General features: G+C 34.9%; 3 protein-coding genes across 4 annotated transcripts; all 3 read left to right on the forward strand.

Annotated features, from left to right (window-relative positions):
• Positions 1–17: 17 nt before the first annotated feature.
• Positions 18–2,568, forward strand: LOC133699745 (SEC1 family transport protein SLY1-like). The gene is made up of 2 exons (XM_062123167.1): positions 18–212; positions 390–2,568. The coding sequence occupies exons 1-2, from the start codon at positions 182–184 to the stop codon at positions 2,225–2,227; spliced, it is 1,869 nt and encodes a 622-aa protein (XP_061979151.1). The 5' UTR covers positions 18–181; the 3' UTR covers positions 2,228–2,568.
• A 1,211-nt stretch (positions 2,569–3,779) lies between these two features.
• LOC133699746 (isocitrate dehydrogenase [NAD] regulatory subunit 1, mitochondrial-like) lies at positions 3,780–6,506 on the forward strand. Of its 2 annotated transcripts, none has more exons than XM_062123170.1 (4): positions 3,780–4,431; positions 4,794–5,033; positions 5,555–5,633; positions 5,819–6,506. In XM_062123170.1, the coding sequence occupies exons 1-4, from the start codon at positions 3,940–3,942 to the stop codon at positions 6,091–6,093; spliced, it is 1,086 nt and encodes a 361-aa protein (XP_061979154.1). In that variant the 5' UTR covers positions 3,780–3,939; the 3' UTR covers positions 6,094–6,506. The 2 variants fall into 2 exon arrangements, with proteins under 2 accessions (XP_061979154.1, XP_061979153.1); XM_062123169.1 differs by having other exon boundaries at positions 3,792–4,461.
• A 3,036-nt stretch (positions 6,507–9,542) lies between these two features.
• LOC133699364 (beta-amyrin 16-alpha-hydroxylase CYP87D16-like) lies at positions 9,543–12,114 on the forward strand. Its single transcript, XM_062122598.1, has 10 exons — positions 9,543–9,742; positions 9,857–10,187; positions 10,270–10,425; positions 10,514–10,771; positions 10,856–10,945; positions 11,297–11,375; positions 11,443–11,549; positions 11,642–11,779; positions 11,856–11,945; positions 12,100–12,114. Exons 1-10 carry the CDS (start codon positions 9,543–9,545, stop codon positions 12,112–12,114), a joined length of 1,464 nt encoding a protein of 487 aa, XP_061978582.1.
• The last annotated feature ends 9,344 nt before the right edge of the window (positions 12,115–21,458 follow it).

Here is a 21,458-nt window from a genome sequence, read left to right on the forward strand (position 1 = left end):
AAACATCACTATAATGAACCCGAACTCGCGGAACAAACTACATATCATCAAACCCCTGTTCTCTCCATTCTTGACAGAGAGAAGCTAGCAATGAAGAGATAAATTGAAGAGAGAGTACAGAGTAACAAATCTACTCTCCGAAATTTCACAAAGTTCAGAACTCCCCCCCCCCACTACTGTTATGGCTCTCAATCTGCGTCAAAAACAAACAGGTCAGTGCCTTTTCTCTCTTTTTCTTTCTCTGTCTAGATCTCTTTTAGAATTAAGCAATAACCCATTTGTTATTACTTAGATTTAAGCCCAAATAACCGTTAAAAATCTTTCCTTTTGTTAAATTTGATGTGTTTATTGAGAAAAGTTTTGAGATTTGTTTATTTTTTTGGGTACAGAATGTATAATCCGGATGCTAAATCTGAACCAACCTTTGAATGCAACTGGTAATACTAATGAAGAGGTTTACAAGATCTTGATCTATGATAAGTTTTGTCAAAATATACTATCTCCATTGATTCATGTCAAGGATCTGAGAAAACATGGGGTTACTCTTTATTTCCTTATTGATAAGGATCGAAAGCCTGTCCATGATGTCCCTGCTGTGTACTTTGTTCAACCAAGTCAAGTTAATGTTCAGAGGATTGTTGCTGATGCGTCACAATCGCTTTATGATAGCTTCCACCTGAATTTTTCATCGTCCATTCCTCGTCCACTTCTTGAGGATCTTGCATCTGGGACATTGAATTCAGAGTCTATATATAAGATTTCAAAGGTGCATGATCAGTATTTGGAGTTTGTGACTTTGGAGAATAATTTGTTTTCGTTGGCACAGAAGTCTTGCTATGTTCAGTTGAATGATCCGTCTGCTGGTGATAGAGAGATTGAGGAGATTGTTGAGAAGGTTGCTAGTGGGTTATTTTCTGTGTTGGCAACACTTGCGGTTGTGCCAGTTATTAGGTGTCCGCGTGGTGGCCCAGCAGAGATGGTGGCATCAGTGCTGGATCAGAAGTTGAGGGATCATTTATTGTCGAAGAACAATTTGTTTACAGAAGGTGGGGGTTTTGCGAGCTCTTTTCAGAGGCCAGTTTTGTGTCTATTTGATCGGAATTTTGAATTGTCAGTGGGAATACAGCATGATTTTAGGTATCGTCCTCTTGTTCATGATGTTCTTGGCTTGAGGCTTAATAGGTTGAGTGTGCAAGGGGAAAAGGGTGGGATGAGGTCATATGAGTTGGACAGTTCTGATCCATTTTGGGTGGCAAATGGGTCTCTAGAGTTTCCTGAAGTTGCAGTGGAAATTGAGACTCAGTTGAACAAGTATAAGAAGGATGTTGATGAGGTGAATAGGAGGACTGGAGAAACTGATGGGGCTGAATTTGATGGGACGGATTTGATCGGGAACACAAAGCATTTGATGAATGCTGTGAACTCCCTGCCTGAACTGACGGAACGGAAGCAGGTGATTGATAAACACACGAACATTGCAACTGTTTTGTTGGGTGAGATCAAGGAGAGGTCTCTTGATTCCTATGCGAAAAAAGAGAATGACATGATGGTCAGAGGAGGGATTGATCGGAATGAACTTTTGGGTGTGCTTAGAGGGAAAGGAACCAAGATTGATAAACTTAGATTTGCAATCATTTACCTTATATGTTCTGAAAGTATTAATCAATCAGAAGTGGAAGCAATTGAAACTGCTCTTAGGGAGTCTGAGGTTGATAATTGTGCATTCCAGTACGTGAAGAAAATGAAGTCCTTGAATGTTTCATTGGCATCAGCAAATTCTGCCAGTCGAAGTAACATTGTTGATTGGGCTGAAAAACTTTATGGGCAGTCAATTAGTGCTGTGACAGCTGGCGTGAAGAATTTATTATCTAGTGATAGACAGCTGGCATTAACGAGGACTGTGGAAGCTTTGATGGAGGGGAAGCCAAATCCTGAAGTTGATTCTTACCTTGTGTTTGATCCACGTGCTCCTAAGTCAGGTTCTGGTACCAGTAGCAGCCATCTGAAAGGGCCATTTAAAGAAGCTATAGTGTTTATGATTGGTGGTGGTAATTATATGGAGTATGGCAGCTTGCAAGAATTTGCACAGCGTCAGCAGCCTGTCAAGCATGTTATATATGGAACAACAGAGATTCTCACAGGAATGGAGTTTGTTGAGCAGCTTACAGTGTTGGGACAGAAGATGGGATTGGGTAGTAGTGTTGCTCCCCCTGCTCCAACCCACTAGTGCTGGTATTTTTGTACATGCATTTTAAGGCCAGTTGTTTCATGGTTTAGGCATGAAAAAAAGGAGTTACAAATGCTGATTAAACATAAATGGATTGGTGGCAGAATATATTTTGAAGCTGGTTAATACTTGAGAATTAGGTTTCTTCTTATTTCTTTGGTTCACGCTTTATGGAGGGTGTTTCAAATAGAACTTCACCTTTCTTTGACAGTCTGAAAGGGTCCCTTTTATGTTCATTCTATTGAGATGGTATCTGCCATTAAAAAAAAAAGGTTTTTTGATGTTCATGCAGTTAATCTTTCTCTGGTTAGAAATATATCTGCTGTTTCTTCTTTGTGAAATTTGATCGATAGAGAATTATTTGTTAGTTTTAATCCCTATACCAATATGTATGAATTTATGTTTTTCCAAATTTGTTAGATAATGAAGTGAGTGCTTGATAATTGCATGTGCGAGCAACCTGTCATTTTATTTGTGACTTCTAGCATGTCTTTCAGCTTGCGATATAAACCAGCCAGAAATCAATCCTCATCATCAAATATCTCTGTCATAATTCATGACCAATAGTTTTGCCATGCTTATCTTTTAATACAACCTTCCGTTTATCTGATCTTGTGTTAGATGAATTAGGCATTGGGCAACAGAGGTTGCCATTTTCCTGCAAAACGTTGAACGAAATAGCTACTGATGACCAGTAGTGGGGGTTTCTTAACTGTACATTTCATTGTCTTCCATTTTCCTGCAAAAGTTGGAGGGCTACTGAATTGACACACTCCATGCGATTAATGTGTAGTACTGATACAGGTCAATGAGCTCTCCTAACCGTTGCCTGTAGTTTTAAAATGCTCAAATATCCGATCACCTTCCAAGACGAACTGTTGAGGAGGGAGTTTGCCAAACTAAGAAACCTGATGTAATGTAAGGTAATTTACAGGCAATTATGCAATTCCTTGATGCAGATTGATTGACCAACCTGCTATGGACAGACAAGGCAACAGGTAATGGTATGAGAGGTGTAACTTACACGGGATATATTCAAAATTGAAATCCTAATCTACCATAATGTATCGCACAACATGATGAAGTGCTCCTCCACCTTGTACTGTTACAATTTTTAGGTCTCAACTGTCCTTGATGAGTCCATTTTGGTATTGAGATGTTTGGGAGTTGGGATGGTGATCATCTTCTTTTCCCATTTTAGTTTAAAAACTGGAATATCAGGAGGAATTGAATCAAGACCAATTCAAATAAGGACCTTTATGTAAAACTTAGCAAGAAAATCTTTTGTTTTTGCATTTTATTTTAACAGCCATATAAATATCCATCAATTAGGTTCTAAATGTTTCATACAATTCTCATTTCAGTCCTTTAATCAATATTTAATTCCTTTTTTTGTCAATTATTTTGTAATATAGCTCATAAAATATTCACATCAGACATAAAACGTTAACGAATACTGATAGAGGCACTTGACTGCAAACTATCTCAAACGTTTTAGACCCACTTGATAAGATCTTTTGTTTTAGTATTAAATTGAGAATAAATATATAATCAGGGACTGAAATTGGAATTTTCCCTGATTTTTTCACTACTCTCCTCCAGGATTTCCCTCCTTTCTATCCTAGTCTCCTTTTTTACCAATTTCCGTACTTTTTTTTTTCTCTCCCCTTGAATGGCCTCTAAACCCTAATTTCCCAATTCCCAGACCCGCCATGGCTCGCCGATCCTTTTCCCTCCTCAAAACCCTAACCAAGCCCACCACCTCCTTTTCTCTAACCCCCACCCCAACCTCCCGATCCGTCACCTACATGCCGCGACCCGGCGACGGAGCACCACGCGCAGTCACCCTCATCCCCGGCGACGGGATCGGGCCTTTAGTCACCGACGCAGTAGAACAAGTAATGAACGCGATGCACGCACCGGTTTACTTCGAGAAGTACGAAGTCCACGGCGACATGAATCGCTTTCCGGCAGAAGTAATCGAGTCGATTAAGAAAAACAAAGTTTGTCTGAAAGGTGGATTGAAGACTCCGGTCGGCGGTGGTGTCAGCTCGCTGAATGTGTCGCTAAGGAAGGAATTGGATTTGTATGCTTCGCTGGTGAATTGCTTTAATCTGCCAGGGTTACCCACCCGGCACGAAAATGTTGACATTGTTGTTATTAGAGAGAATACTGAAGGGGAATACTCTGGGCTTGAGCATGAGGTGGTTCCTGGTGTTGTTGAAAGCCTTAAAGTAATTGACTTTTTTTTATGTAGTGAATTGCTTTGTGTGTTTATTGTGTTAATTGTTAATTAATGTTAATGATTTGTTGATTCTATCGTTAATGATGAATATATGGGACCTACAGAAGGGATACTTTAATTGATAGTCTCTACAGTTTGCTTATTCAAGTTTGAGTTTTTAGGAAGAGAGAAATGTAATAAAAATTAATTTGATGATTAGTTTTTGTTTCATGTTTGATCAATAACATTGTGCTGTGTGAGTGATGCAATTGTTTTTTTTATATATATATATATATATATATATATAATTATGGTGTGTTGATGATGACATTGTGTTTTCAGGTGATCACAAAGTTTTGTTCGGAGAGAATTGCAAAATATGCATTTGAATATGCTTATTTGAATAATAGGAAGCAGGTGACAGCGGTGCATAAGGCAAATATTATGAAACTTGCTGATGGGTTGTTTTTGGAGTCTTGTAGAGAGGTTGCGACAAAATATCCGAGTATTAAGTATAGTGAGATTATTGTGGATAATTGCTGCATGCAGCTGGTATCGAAACCTGAGCAATTTGATGTGATGGTAAGTGTTTTTTATTGAAACTTTGTTGATTATTGTTTGAATTAGAGTCTGTGATGGATGTTATGCATTGTTAGTTGATTCCGTGCGTATTTATGTTGTTGGTGTGCAACTTTGGTTTTGTTAGCGCTGGAATGAGTCTGTTGTTCAGTGGCAGGTCTTTCAGTAGCATTTACTGTTGTGAGCAAATTGTGTTAGTTACACCAATAAGTTCATATGGTTAAATTCCTCTCGCTATTGAACATGGCACCATGTTTATCAATGAATGTATATGCATCGAGTTTCAGATTGTGATGGATGGTTGATGCTCTGTAGTCTGTTGACGGAATACAAGGATACTAAAACTATAATGTAAAATAATTGAGAATTGTACTTGTAGTTTTACCTTTACATATCACCTCATTGAGCTTCTTGCAGTGGCTACAGTCTCCCGATATATGGTCTTGTGTATGCTTGATTGTTACTGACTCGATTAGCACTCTTGACCTTTTCACTATTAAAATTATGTATTATTTTTTGCACAGGTTACTCCTAATCTTTATGGCAATCTTGTGGCAAATACAGCAGCTGGTATAGCTGGAGGCACTGGTGTCATGCCAGGAGGTATGAATTTGGTTACAAGTTCTAATTTTGCAAAAGATTTTTCCCTACCTTCTTTAACAAGTTATAGGTTAAGGAATCCTAATCATGAAGCTGTTAGGAGCTTGATAGTTTCAAGTCCTTTGGACCTTTTCTGTTATTATCAGCTCTATAAGCTTGCCTTGTCATGTTGTTTTTGGCAACTACAGGTAATGTGGGAGCTGATTATGCTGTTTTTGAGCAAGGTGCTTCTGCTGGAAATGTGGGAAAAGAAAAAATGGTGGAACAAAGGAAGGCAAACCCAGTGGCTTTGCTCCTCTCATCTGCCATGATGTTGAGACACCTCCAGTTTCCTTCATTTGCTGATAGGCTTGAGACTGCAGTGAAGCGTGTAATATCTGAGGGGAAGTGTCGAACCAAAGACCTTGGTGGAGACAGCACCACACAAGAGGTGGTTGATGCTGTCATTGCTAATCTGGACTGATACTGGGAATTCTGCCTCCATTTTCAGCCATTATTTCATACAACAATGTCTTCCTGTGCAAGTATCATGCTACCGTTCTTCCCCCTCCCCCCCCCCCCCCCCCTTGCTGCTATACAAAGTTAATACCAGTCTTCCGCGTGAGATGATCATAGGGTAAAACTATTCTTCTTTCTTTTTACCTTTTTCTCCTTCCAAATAAGATGAGTTCTTTTCCTTTTTGGTTGTGAGGGGATCAAGGAACGTAGTACTTAAGAACTTGCCCCTTATTGTACAGTTGAATGAAAAGTTCTACATTTGTATCATCCATTTCAGGTATTTTTCAGAATACACTAGTTCATTGAGCTGTTCCTGCGGGTCAGACAAAGAACTATTTAGCATTATTATTAAATATAGCCCCTGGGTCAATTTTGAAATCTACTTGCTCATTTACTTGTTTAGGTTTAAAATTAAATTATATGAAAGCTGATAAACATGATCTAGTCGAGATGATAAATCAAGTCTGAAGATAACTTAAATAACAAATAACTAACAAAAACAAACATGGTGTAGTTCCTCCTAGGAAAAAATTGGATAATGAAAATTAAGAAAATTGTTTTATCATATGAAAGCAGCGGGATGACCAAATTTCCTTGTTGGATTTAGATTCGGTACCTAAATTGTCCATCCATTTCTGGAATCCTGAGCTCTGGATCAAGCAATCGGTCGTAGTTTTCAAAAGGTAGGCACACTATTAAACCGCCTCAACATAGGATTATAATCCTAGTGATATTTTTATTAAAGTGTTTTTCAAAGTATAAAAATTATATCTTTTTTTAATCATTTTATTTTATATCAGAACCATAAAAAAAATTACTTAAAGAGTATCAATTTAATTTTTTTAGATGAAAAGCAAGTGAGTTGAACGGAAAAAACAAACAATGGTATTTACTAGGTGCTGTAATCCTAAGTTCTAGAACAAGCAAATCGTCAGGGTTATCACTGCCTGCCCTAGTCTGAACAATATGGCTATCATTAGGTTGAGCTTAGAAAATCCTGAAACAGCAACAGAGAGAAGTGCCATTCAAGGTATTGAGTCCTTAATAGGGTTTTTGCACTTTACGACTTGTATTTAAAATTAGACACACATGGAAATTATATATATATATAAGTCAATATATCGGGGCATGTTTTTTTTAAAAAAATAAGCAGGGGATAAGGAGAAATTATGTCTTCATAAGAAAGAGCAAGTGACTTCATCAAATATTACTAAACCTATTTAATAACAAAAATAGAGAACTGATTATTGAATGGTTCTTCAATGGCGGAAGTATGTTTTGATTTGAGAAATCAATCAAAACAATCGACTGATTATTGATTTGTTAACAAGTGAAACAATTTTGTGACGTTCTTGGTGAATTTGTAGTTATAGTTTGAAATGCACGGTCATCAAACTCTATGATTCCGTTATTATCTAGGCAGTTCTACAAGGATGAACTCTACTATTCAACGGGGCAAGCAGAAGTGTCTCTTCTGAAGCCTTTTAACTCTATCCATAGATTCCTTCCTACCACAGCCGTGCCAAAACATCTGATATCTTACGAGCCTTTCCAACCTTCTTGAATTAGTGCCCCCCGGGTTCTCATTCACAAATATTTCCGAATTCCGTGGCATTGTTTTGGTTCACGTTGGCTCATTGCCCCCCTGAGAAACGTTTCTTCCTCGAGTAGAAGATGACAGAACTCTACGCGCATGGCCATGCCAGGCATCCGTGGAAGTGAAAAATTCTACTTCACATGTAAATTCTCAGGGTAGAAAACCCTGCGTCTGGGTTGTTGAGAAGGGTAGTGAAAGGTATTCATTTTGAAGGCATATTTGCTATTACAATTTAGTTCAATCTCTTCATTTCTGACTGAAAAATCACTCTGTTTCTTTCCTTTTCTCGTTGCTTATTGTGTTCCTCACGCAACTTGATTGCCCTATCAGCATCTAAATCTCCAGTTTCTTTCAAAGATCGATGATTATGATATCGGCTTGGTTTGCAACATATGCAGAAGTCGGAATTGCTATTAGTTGTTAGAGAATAATATAAATCATATCTTAGAACCTCACCTAACAGCTTAAGCTTTTGGGTTGAGATAGTTCTTTGACATGGTATCAGAGCCTTGATGACCAAGTAGTCTCGAGTTCAAATCTCACCATCCCTATTTATTTGATAAAAATTAAACACAAGGTAATATAGACATATGCAAGTTTCAAGCCCAAAAGGCTTTCACTTGAGGGGGTGTGTTAGAAAATAATATAAATCATATCTTGGAACCTCACCTAACAGCTTGTTGAGATGGTTCTTTGACAGTTGTGTTCTCTAGGTTTGACAGGAAAAGAAATAAACTTCTTATCTGGATTTGTGAAACTAGCCTAAAAATAATACTAACCATGCGTGAAAAAACTGCGTAAATGTTACCTTTGGAATCTTTTTTTCGGAGAACGAGTGAACATCCAGAGTGTACCTGGAGGCTGGGACAGAATAAGTACTGAAGGGTCTCTCTAATGGAACCTGGGGGGAGAACTGCATTGCATTTTGGGTGTCTCCATTTCAATAACCAGTGAGTCCAGCATATAAGTAGCAGTCCCACAACAAATGACACTGATATCACCCACACCCACATTTGTAATGTAATTAACGTTAGCTTTAAGTATTTGGGGTGGTGGAGGCTAATCCGGAACAAGGACACAGAGAAAAGGAAGACTGTTGTTCAATGGATAAGTGTGCATACTTCTACCTATGTATAGGAATGCAGGCTCTAGTCAATTAATAGTAACAGAAAATAAATTAATAAGTAGAGTTAAACTTGCCTGGTTTATTTTATTTATATCTGTGTTGGGACTATACATTGGCGTGGAGGGGGAACTAAACTCTTTAGAACTCAAACTGTGTTAACAAATTATAAATTATCAAATTCAATAATATGAAAATAGAGCTTAACTTTAGAGATGATATATCTTACGTGGAATTTTCTGGTAAGCTAAGCTTTACCCTTTCTAAAAAGAAATTGCAGACTCCTTTTTTTCTGCTTGCAAGTTTTTCCAACTCATACAACAGGTTAAGCATTCAGAAGAAATTGAAATCGTAAGAAGAAGACTAACAGCAGCTCCGCCACTCATTTTAGACGGCAACAAGATTCTGAATGCTGAAACTGCCAACACTTAATCAAGATTCTTAATTGTACTTTTAGTTCCAGGACGAAAAAGGTTAACATCAATCACAAAGTAAACATTCTATCCAAGAAGTCTAACCATACAACTCAATGTCCTGCTTTTTTTTAAATTATCTGTGAGTCTGTCTGATGCACTTGTTTTTAGTTTGATCGATTCGGCACTTTGCCTCTTTAAGAGCTGCAGATTGATCAGTATATTTGCTATGAAAATAACTTGTCAATTCTTTCACTTTTGCTTCAATATCAAAGTCAAAAATGTGGACAATTGGGTTGTGTGTTGTAGCATTGCTAGTCATATACTGTACTCATTTGGTTAGAAAATGGAAGAATCCTAGCTGCAATGGTGTTCTCCCACCTGGTTCCATGGGCTTGCCTCTCATTGGAGAGACCCTTCATTTGATCATTCCAAGTTATTCTCTAGACCTTCATCCGTTCATCAAGAAGAGGATTCGAAGGTAATATGTTGCTGTGATTCCTTTGTACTTGTCTTTGATTTTTATGGCATTCTGAAGATTAGCTTGTGGGATTTGCTTATTCAATCTCTTCCTACCTGGTATTTCCAATTTCAGATTTGGACCCATTTTTCGAACTAACATCTTGGGCCGACCTGTTGTGGTATCGACCGATCCTGAACTCAACCATCTCATCCTCCAACAAGAAGGAAAATTGGTAGAGATGTGGTATTTAGACACATTTTCCAAGCTTTTCAATCAAGAGGGTGAATCTAGGACAAGTGCAGTTGGAGTCATTCATAAGTATGTCAGAAGTTTATCCTTAACTCACTTTGGCGTCGAAACTCTTAAGAAAGGCTTGCTTCCTGAAATAGAAGACATGATTAAGAAAACCCTGCAAAAGTGGTCAACTCAAGAATCTATTGAAGTGAAATATGGCTCTGCAGTTGTAAGTCCTGAGACCACTTAATGTGTGCCTTTTGTATTATCCATTAGTGTTGTTCTGTTCTTGATATATACCCTTCTTGCAGATGGTTTTCAATTATATTGCGAAGCACATGTTTGGTTATGATGATTCTGAAAACACATCTGAAGACAAGATAAGCGAAAAATTCACCAAAATATCAGAGTTTCTTATGTCCATCCCCTTGAATGTTCCTGGCACTACATACCATAAATGTTTAAAGGTACTCTGAAAGAATGGAGAGATAGAAAAACTTGTTCTTCTCATGGTAATACACATGGTAACCAATCTAAGCCTTGGTGTTTATTCAGGACCGAGAGAAGGCAACCAAGTTTCTGAAAAATAAACTAGAGGAGAGACGCAATTCGCCAGATATGTATCGAGGAGATTTGCTTGATCAGGTCATTGCTGACTTGAACAAGGAGGATAAAGAGAAGTTCTTATCAGATGATTTCATTATTACAGTGATCTTTGGATTGTTATTTGCCGGCTTCGAGTCAGTCTCGAAAATACTGACGTTAACTCTTAAGTTGCTAGCAGACCACCCTTCAGTGTTACAGGAACTGATAGTGAGTACTACATTTGTAAATTAGCAGTCTTCAGATTAGACCTTAATATTTACATGGTTATAACATCAGCAATATGTTTTGCAGGCTGAGCATGAGGGAATCCTGAAAAATAGACGAGATTCAGATCCCGTGCTCACATGGGACGAGTACAAATCAATGACTTTTACACTTCAAGTAAATACTCTGATATAGTGTTATTAAACCCTCCTCGGCCCGGCAAGTCAATCCAGTGACCGACTGATAGGGGGACCTGGCTCAGGTAGGGCTTCATATTGAATCGGGTTGGAGTTGATCCAGTCAACGTGGAGAGCCGACTCTCAACCCGATTGACCAGTCCAAACCCAATTAGGCCTAGTTTGATGTTTTAAAAAAATTCATAACAAAATTATTTTAGATTGACCCGTGTTGACCCACCCAACTTATGACCCAGCCTTTAGCCGGGCCTAGTTTTATACAATGGTATGATCTCCTTACAACTATTCTATGTTCATTCATCTTACATCTGCTAGTTTGTGAAAATTGCAGGTTATCAACGAATCGCTAAGGTTGGGGAATGGTGCGCCTGGATTATTAAGAAGAGCATTGAAAGACATTGAATTTAAAGGTATGATTTTTTTTATGACTGTTATTTAGATATTTGCAGAGCGTTACTCCAAATGAGTGTTTTTCAGGATTTACAATTCCTGCCGGTTGGATCATAATGGCTGTCACTTCTGCTTCTCATTTGAACCCTGACGTCTACAAGGATCCGCTCGCATTCAATCCAGCACGTTGGAAGGTAATGAATAAACTTTGATCATCACAAAGAGAAAGGGAATCGATGAATTCTTAACAATTGACCCTTTCTTTTAATCTGCAAATGGGACATAGGACATGGACCCGTATCTTGTATCCAAGAATTTCATGCCTTTTAGTGGGGGAACTAGGCAGTGTGCAGGGGCAGAATTCAGTAAATTGCTCATGGCCACCTTTCTCCATGTCCTGCTCACCAAATATGAGTATGTTCCTGTTTCTTTCCTTCCCTTTTGATGGCATTTGCTTTTGTTTGTTATAAGACAGGACCACGTTGCATGCTTCTGCACAGGTTTTTGTAGCAGGATTGTTAATGGCTTTTCTGGATTTGAATTTCTTAATCATAGGTGGACCAGAATCAAGGGAGGACGAGTTGTTCGAGGTCCTATGTTAGGTTTTCGAGACGGATTTCACGTTAAATTCTCACCAAATCATAATTAAAGACATTAGTATTTCAGGCAATGAGACACAAGAACTTGTAAATTGGAATTAGCATATCAGGAAATGTGATTCTGATGATGTTCTTGTTTCCTCAGCTTGTGCTTGCTTAAGATGTTCCTGGTTGCTTGAGCCATTTGCTTGAAATCAAGTCTACCATTTCCTTGAAATCAATCTGGTGTTGCGGTGGAACTCGTGTTTTATGATTTTTTAAAAAAATTAAATTGTTTTTAAAAATAATTTTTAAAAAATATAAAAAATATTATTTTAATACATTTTCAAATTAAAAAAATCGTTCAAAAACAATCGAGTCTCATGAAACTAGCTTTCATCTACTCCCATGATATAGCATTAATATATTTTACTAACAATTTTTTTAAATGAAAAAAACATTCTCAGGAATGATTAATTAATGATCATGTTCACAAAAATCAAGTGATTATAAAAATGTCACAAGAAATTAACGACGTGATCACCCTATTTATGGTCGGGTTCAAGCCCAAATAAGAAAATACACCCGGCTCCAATTATAAGCCGAAATGAAATTCAGGCCTAACACTATGGCCTGATGGCAGCTGAAGAAAATCCCATCCACGTCCGGACCTAACTCAATCCTCTTTCTTTTTTCTTTTTTTTCTGGGTGCTGAACTTCAATTGAGAGTGTGAAGCTCATATTTCTTCGATCCACCAATTCAATTGTTATACTCGGGAAAATTAAGGAGAACTTTATTCTTTTAATAAATAAAAAATATTAACAAATAAAAAAATAGTTAGCGCATGCCACGAATATACCAGTTAGTAAACATGGTCGGTGCTTTTAGAACAAATCTAATTTAACCAAATAAAAAATTTAAAATTTAAAATTTAAAAATTAAATTAATTCTTGTATAAATTTTGGCCATAACTAACTATCGAGGTCATTAATGAATCATCACGTTGACTAAATGTAATTGAATTAATTTCTAATTTATGTAAATATTTATTTTATTACATTGTGGAAAATTGGCTTTGTTTTATTACATTGTGGGAAACCTAATTGAATTCCTACAGGCTATCAATTCTCAATTAAGCCCGGAACATGTTTGCAACCATTTCTCAACTGGATCCTCCTGTCGAATATCTTTTAGCAGAAATTAAAAGAAGGACCCAATTGAGAAATGCTTGATACATTAGGGACTAAATTGATAGAATATCATGTTGTGGGACTTAGCTGGTGATGAAGTAATATTATAGGAAGTCAAGTCGAGGTCTCCCCAGAGAGCTGAGCTTTCTGTCAGTGATGGAACCAGACTGAAAAGGGAGAATGATGGCCAAAAAGATAGAGATGACATTTGTTGAAAATAGGCTAAACTCAAGTGTGGTCACAATAAATGGTTTTGACCTCATATATTACTGCTACGTGTTCATGGTCATGGTGCCATAAAAAAAAAAAAAAAAGATTAAAAATCACAAAATTAAAATTGAAGCTTTGAGAGATAAGGAGGAGGAAAAATGCGAAGAAAACCAAGGTTATTAAACTCCAACTGCGGATTTAGGTGAATGAATTAATTCAAATTAAAAAAAAACATTATAAACAAATAAAATCAACAAGTTTAATAATCTAGTTTTGGTAGAATTGATCTAGATTTTTAACTATATAACATGGGGTTATTTTTTTTTAATTCAAAGCATATGTTAAGCATTCATGTCAAATCATATCAAATTAATATTAAAAAAAATAACTACAGCATATTAAATAATTAATTCAATCCAAAAATCTAAACTGTTAAGTGAGGTCTACAAATATGATTTATATTATTCTCTAATACACCACCTCAAATAAAAGTTATATGGACTTGAAATTTGCACATATTTATACTTTTATGCTTAATTTTTATTGAATAAATGAGGATGATGAGATTTAAATTTCTGACCGTTTAATTATTAAAACTTTGATATTATATTAAAAAATTAATTTAATTTAAAATTTTAAACTATTAAATAAAATTTTAAAATATAATTTATATTATTTTTCAACTCAATTATTGCGGTAGAAAATGTCATGTTAAATTGTGGGACTTTCACGTGGTACCAAAGTGGAGGCACATCTTGTATTTGACTATTCGTCAAGGCTTATCCAAATGGTAAATGAGAGCACATTCATATTTGCGTTGTCATTTAAAATTCCAATCATAAGGAAGATAAAAACAAATGTTTATAGTTTATATATGAACATACACACACTCACATCCAAGTTTAGACAATTATTTTAATTTTAGAAATATAATATTAATTATTTTTTTAAAATTATTTCTGAGATAGTATATCAAAATAATAAAAAAAATTAAATTAAATTTTCATGGGACGCACGCGTTCCCAAACGGTATGGATCGAGAAAAGTTTAATTAGAGACGAAGGGGCACGTGTCAGGTTCATGTTGGTTCTAATGGTTTTTTTCTGGGATTAAAATAAATAATTAAAAACATGATCCGTGTCCTTCCTTCCAAGTTGTTAAAAGCAAGAACTAAGAGAAAATGGGGTTGCAGGTTTTAAACGAGAAGTTCTATGCTGCCAGCGTACTAAAGCTCATGGGCTGTCTTACTTGAATTGAAGGGAGCAAAGGGGTGTCGTCTTTGCCAAAAATCAATATAACATGGATCCCTGGATTCATTAAGATTTAAGCCAGAGGCACACTTCAGCTCAGCACGGAAAACAGAGCCTGAGCTATGAACACAGACCAGTTTCAACGAGAATATTCCTTCCTTGTTCTGGTAAAGCATCAGGGTAATATTTATAGTTTGTTTTTTTTTTTTTTGGTTATCAAGGAGTGATGATGGTGTTTTATCGTTTATATATGCAAGCTCTCTCGATTGGAATAAAGTGACGTAATTCATAATTCAGATGAAGCGATGCATGATTTAATTTACTCCTGGAAAGATATATAGGGGGTCTTCTCTTCCTTCCTTGTTTCTTCTCTTTAATAATAACATGATGTTGACCGAGTGTGCAAGAAATCTTTAATGTATCTCCTTCGCCAATCACCAGCAGAATATCTGCCGGTGTCCTTCTCGAGAGGGATTTACGTGTTTTATTTCCATCCACTGCTCCCAAAAAAATAAACAAAAGGAGCAGTACTGCGTTGTTGATGTTGTTGACAGCTGAGAGGGGCTAAAGCCTTTTTCTAGGGTTGGATGGATGGATGGATGGTGAGGAACTACCCGGTTCAGGACTTGAATTTGCCATTAGATCCTCGGCTTTACTTCTCTCGCGTACAAACGGTCTCAGGCGGTTTCCTCCTCCTTTGCCTTGACTGCTGCTGCCATCCTGGCTCTTGCTCTCCTTGGCCCAGCTTGCGGTTTTGTTCCGTGGCTCTTGGAGCTCCTCTGATTCGGGAATTTCCATTTGCCTTTGTTCCCTTTCTTCTCTCTTTTGCCTCTACCATGCTAGCTTTTGTACTGCTTTGGGAGCATGCTCTTGTTTCTCTTTCAGCCATCTTGGTTCCCAGCAGTATATTCTATCTCATTGTTAAAAAAGACAGTATACAATGGCTCCACACACGGTGGTCGTAGTGGATACGAACATTTACGTACACACCGTATACATTGGTTCTTTGAAACTTGTCGAGATTTGTACCCAAAACGTGACATCCCTGTCCTTCTTTTTTGTATCCCGTTCATAATGCACCCATATATAAAATAAATATTGATGGTAATATATTCTTGAAACACTTTTATTTCTTTTATTTAGTTTAATGTAAATATCTGAAAATTAACGACTATGATCATTATACAAGCAAAAGTATAAAACTCAAATCTAAAACCAATAAAAAAAAAATTTAGTTTAAATTTTTATTACTAAACCACCACAAGCTAAATTAGTCTTGAGATTTTGAGTATTCCACTGTCAATTATTGATTACTTGTTTATCTATGCACATAGCATGTGTAGTCTTCAAATAATTAAAACACATTAAAGTGAGTAGAAATTTGCTTGATTTATGAGATATAAATATATATATATAGAGAGAGAGAGAGAGAGAGAGAGAGAGTAACGCAGCTGTCAAGTACCCCGGAGTGCCCCCACCACCGGTCATATTTTGAACTTGACAAATGGCCAGATGTACGGAGACTTGGCCACCAGCTGCTGTATCAGTCGCCTTTTTGAAAGAGGGGATTCTTCTAAAATCAATTGATTCCCTTCAGCTAAATTTGTTTCTTCACGGGGATGTGCTTGAGTGCTCTCTCAGTCCTGACTGTGCTGTTTCCTTTTTCTGGCCGAGTCTCTATTTGTCACTCTGATATTTTTAGCCATTCTGATTTGAGACAATTAATTTTAAAAAAAAACATATATTATAACATCTTTTAATTAACATTTTAATTGACAGATCACGTGAAACTATGATATATATATATATATATATATATTAAGTATTTTAAAAAATATAATTTGGGTGAAACTCGTCTCAAAAGGCCTTGCAATTCAAGATGATATTGTTTTTATTTTTATTTAAAATAAATAACTGAATAAGTCTATATCCTTCACAGGATCAAACTCCACTTGAGTTTGACAATTATTATGATTTTTTGTTATCATTTTTTTATTTATTTATAGAGGTGTTCGGGACAGTTTATACGTATCATAATTAATTTCATGGTCCATAAGTAAGGTATTATAGAAATAATAAGCATACACAATAAAGTTCGAATCCAAATAAAAAAAATAAAACAAGCATCTACCACTACTAGATCAAGACGTTAGGTGATTGCCATTTAGTTTCTTAATATTGTAGAACGTGTATGGTTGGAAAAGTTATCAAATTGATATTTTTTTAAATTAAACTAGATAAATAAAAAATCAGGAATAGTTATGTTTGTTGAGTAATAAAAGAAAATTAATAATTGTGGTCAAAAAACAATTGTGAGAACACACTTGTGTTCTTGTGAGTGCCACGTAGTAGTCATTTCCTTATATTAAATAATATTTTATTTATATCAAAATACTAAATTATCCCCGGTTAAACTCAATAATTATATAAAAAAATCAAGCTAAAAAGAAAAGAAAAAACCCCTTACCCAAGGCAAAAACAATTCTCACTGGAGGGTTGTTTTCGGTAATTTCACTAAGCAAATACAATGAAAAAGGCAAAACTACCCTTGCCAGGCAAAAATTATCATTTTACTTTTCAATTCACTATGATAGCGAGTCTACGTGTACAGTAATAAATGTACAATAAAAGTGGTAGTTGGTTTAGTTTCTTTTAATAATTAATGTATATTTGTAAACACACGTGCCTATTTTTTTTTTCTTTTAAATATAAGTGTTTAGACGAGCTTGCGTGTATTTGAACTAATCTCACAGGCTCTAAAATTGATGACCATATAAGTCTCCAGTGACCATCATATTAATAATTACATAGCTCAAACTTGAAACTATAAAAAAATAAACCCTTTAATTCTATACTCTTATTATTAAACCACGTACTAAATGGTGGTAGTTGTGCCTAGCATTTCTTTTTAGAGCTCCAGGAGGAAGAAAAATAAGAGCTTGGAATTTGATGAACATAATCCGATCTTTGTTTTTTCATTTAATTTACTTTGGTTAATTTGATAATGACATGCTTACAACTTTGATCAAATATCAAAGTTCAGACTTGAAGGAAGGTAGATCAAACAAAACTTTAAATATAAGGTTTATATTAATTAATTATTTTTTAAAGTATTTTTTATTTAAAAAAATTATTTTTAGCATCATTAAAAATTATTTAAATTTTTTTTTAAAAAAAATATATTTTTAAACACAAAAATAAACACATTCGAACAGTTGTCTTCCTGCACATGTACATCCATCCACATGTATACATGTGAACCTTTTTTTTGTCCATGCAAGAATCTTATGGTGCACCAGGAATAATTACGGGCAACACACGAGGAAAACCTCTTAGTCCCGGATTATTATTTAATTCTCAATTCCGTCCCAAAACAATTGATTATTAATCCCATCCCAATTTACAAACATCTTGTAAATTGAGTCCTTTTCTCTACGATCATCACGACCTCTAGATATAAGATTCCAAATTCTCTTCAAAATGGGACTGTTTTATTTCATAAATTAACTGAATCGATAGGAAAATCCTGCGACGCTCTAGGGACCCAGATGAAAAGATATTAAGTTTGAGCACCGAAGTAAGAATTAATAGAGTGGTGGGGATCCGTTTGAGAGGCTTCCCTGTCTGTTCATGAAATGGTGGTTAAGGGCCCACATCTCTGGCATAAAGCGAGGAGGGAGGGAGCTGAAGGGGGAGCATGTACCCGTCTTAAATATGCTCGAATTGATGGGTCGTGTATCGTGTCAATATTTATAATTAAACACCTGACTTTATTCCTTGTTAGATAATAGTATAATACTATTACTTAAAACTTATATATATATATATATATATATATATATATTATAAAATCATTAAACCGATTCTAACCCGATAAGTTGAAAAAATTATTTCATTATCCGAAACTTAAATCGAGTGAAATCGAGAAAACAGTAACATGATTAATGGTGTGTTTGAGTATGTAATAATGATTAATTTTTAAAGTGTTTTTTATTTGAAAAAACATTAAGATAATATATATTTTTTATTTTAAAAAAATTATTTTTGATAACAGCATATTAAAATGATCTGAAAATACAAAAAATAATTTTAATTGTCTGGAAACGCAATTCCATTCCGGACAGTGTCTAAATTTGGTTAACCAAACTTATATCTTGTTTGAAAATATAGTTGAAACAGTGTTTTTTAAAAAATTATATTTTTAGTTCGTTTTAATATATTGATGACTTTTAAAAAATAAAAAAAATATTTTAATGTATTTTAAAGTAAACTGAAAACATAAAAATAATTTTAATAGTTTAGAAACACAATTTCATTCCAAACAGTGTCTAAATTTTATTAACCATACTAATATCTTGTTTGAAAATGCAATTGAAATCATGTTTTTTAAAAAATCATGTTTTTAATTTAATTTAATAAATTAATACTAAAAATAATTTTTAAAAAATAAAAAATATTATTTTAATATATTTTAAAATAAAAAATTTTATAAAAATCAATAACTATCGTACTACCACTAGACACCTCCAAGTTCTCAAAAAATTGTTTTGATAAAAATAATTAATTCAAGTCTATCCAATATACAGCTACAGAAACTCCTGGGGGTCATCTCAAATCAAGTCTGACAGCCATGAGAAAAAGAGAGAAAAGAACTTTCAACCTTGCACTTAAAGAGCTGGACACAGGCCTTTTTGGTTTCAGATTTCCATGGATCGAGATGATCACTCGGTACAAGAATTGATAATGGGTTGAACTCGAAACGTCTTTCTGTCTACACACACACATAAAGTTTATGAGATATTTTGGTTTCTATAAATTAGGTATCCAGTGTCCTACAAAGATGCCGTTCTTGTTCATGATTATATCAAGAAATCAGTCAAATAGATGATGATATAACATTTAAATTAAAACCTTTTCTCTCTCTCGAAATTCATGTTCATATGATCTTGATGATTCAACTCAACTCCAGTTTTTTCTTCATTAAATTGTTGATTCTTGGGTTTTCCTCCCCTCGGTTTATTGATAATATTCTGGATTTGCAAAATATTCTTTAACTACGAAGAATTCGAAGCCATAATTTTTCATAATTTCACTGCATGCAGCAAACCGACCATATAAACCCTTTGATTCCTTGTTAAATGTTGGTTTATAAATAGACATCTCGGAACCCTTTTTATCAGTAAAATAGTATTTGGTTACTGCGCGCTCGGAGAGTCTACAAAACCTGAGAGTCACAACTCCACAAATGTCCTCGGAGAGGACTTCCACGAACCTTACTGGATTCCACAAAATAGATTATCAGTAATATATGTACAGTCGATACCTCCACTGTTTGATAACAGTTGTGTACTGAGGTCATATATCATCTCTTCGCAATTGATAGCTAGCTGAAATGGAGCTTAATTACTTCCTTGTTTTGGAAGAAATCTCGAATTTGGATGGTGCATAAAAGTCAAGAAATTCATAAACTATATATAAAATCGATAAAATTACTTGAATACAAGATCCATGATTGAAGGTACCTTACTCCAATTGTAGTAATCTAGCTACTAATCTCTGTGGGTTAGCTAGAGCATGATGATTTGTTGGTTCTCATCTGTTAAATGTTTTTTTCTTTTCCTTCTTTTATACCAAATAGTGGAGTAGCATAACAATATATGTATATGATTGACTACAAAGCATCCACTTCGACCTCATAAAAACCCATGATTCTAAAAGCATGAATAGGCTTTTGAACAATGTGAAACCCAGTGTGGAATATCAAGGAAAAAGATGAATGCTTGAGCTTCCATTTGTGGCAATCCAGCTTCAATGTTACCATGTTTAGAAAAACAACGGGACCCCAACTATGAATCTCTTTACATGAAATGACCCCAAAGCACTAGCAGTCTTTGTTTACCGGCTCATGGTGGAGTTCCTTTATGCCCTAAATTCTTCAGAACATGTCCAAATAGGGTAACTTCACAAGTGATGATGGCGGATTCTGGAAAGGTTCTAGCAACACCCATCTCAAGAATTTACCTTTAATATAAAAGGCCATGATCGAGCAGTTCCTAGCTCGAGAATGTCTCGGCAGGATCTGCTTAAAACTCTTTAAAAAAAACCATAAAAGACAACTACTTCAACTCTACCATGCACAAAGAAATATAATAATCACATGTTGAAAGTTGTTAATTTGGAAGAATATTATAAATTTCTTATTGGTTTTTGGCTCATCAAAGAGATGGGACGAGTGCATGGTTGATCAAGGTTGTGTTTAGATAGTATTTTAGAATAAAAAAGATAAAAAAAAAAATATACATGATTGAAGAGATATAGGAGCATGGATATAAAATAAATTGTTTCTATAATATTTTTAAAGTGAATTTTTATTATTTTTAAAATATAAAATATAAGAAGACATGTCCTCCATATTTTTTTTTTTGAAGTAAGTTAAAACACATATAAATAAATATAAATAAAAATCCGAGAGCATATCCCAAGAAATACAGAGAATTTGTTAATCCGGATTCAAAAATACATATCTTCTATATCTTATAATTTATTCTTTCATATTCCAGGATAGTAATTAAAAAAAATTACCTTATAAATTCAAATTAAGAGAAAAAAAATATAGCATTACTCCAATTAATTAACTTCCCTCAATTTAAGTTCTCTATTTATGCAAATAAAATTAGAAGAATTCATTTCAGCTCAGGTTTGAGATTGAATTATGGGTAGGAATTTAAAAGGATATTTATTATTATAATTACCAAGGATTAAAAAAAACAAAAAGAATCTTGACGGCCAAAAATGCTATTATTGGTTGACAAAAACAAATTATATATTTAGTAAAGTTTATATATAGAGAGCTCAAATGGTGAATAGCAAATTT

Source organism: Populus nigra, chromosome 7 (genome assembly GCF_951802175.1).
Source record: "Populus nigra chromosome 7, ddPopNigr1.1, whole genome shotgun sequence".
Classification (NCBI taxonomy): domain Eukaryota; kingdom Viridiplantae; phylum Streptophyta; class Magnoliopsida; order Malpighiales; family Salicaceae; genus Populus; species Populus nigra.

What these genes read in the sequence shown, in the direction of transcription:
- LOC133699745 (XM_062123167.1), top strand. Translation starts at nt 182, where the DNA reads ATGGCTCTCAATCTGCGTCAAAAACAAACAG. An exon ending in TCTGCGTCAAAAACAAACAG is followed by an intron (nt 213 to 389) that starts GTCAGTGCCTTT and finishes TTTTGGGTACAG; the next exon opens with AATGTATAATCCGGATGCTA.
- LOC133699746 (XM_062123169.1), top strand. Translation starts at nt 3,940, where the DNA reads ATGGCTCGCCGATCCTTTTCCCTCCTCAAAACCCTAACCAAGCCCACC. An exon ending in CTGAGCAATTTGATGTGATG is followed by an intron (nt 5,034 to 5,554) that starts GTAAGTGTTTTT and finishes TTTTTTGCACAG; the next exon opens with GTTACTCCTAATCTTTATGG. An exon ending in CACTGGTGTCATGCCAGGAG is followed by an intron (nt 5,634 to 5,818) that starts GTATGAATTTGG and finishes TGGCAACTACAG; the next exon opens with GTAATGTGGGAGCTGATTAT.
- LOC133699364 (XM_062122598.1), top strand. Translation starts at nt 9,543, where the DNA reads ATGTGGACAATTGGGTTGTGTGTTGTAGCATTGCTAGTCATATACTGT. An exon ending in ATCAAGAAGAGGATTCGAAG is followed by an intron (nt 9,743 to 9,856) that starts GTAATATGTTGC and finishes TTCCAATTTCAG; the next exon opens with ATTTGGACCCATTTTTCGAA. An exon ending in GAAAGACATTGAATTTAAAG is followed by an intron (nt 11,376 to 11,442) that starts GTATGATTTTTT and finishes AGTGTTTTTCAG; the next exon opens with GATTTACAATTCCTGCCGGT.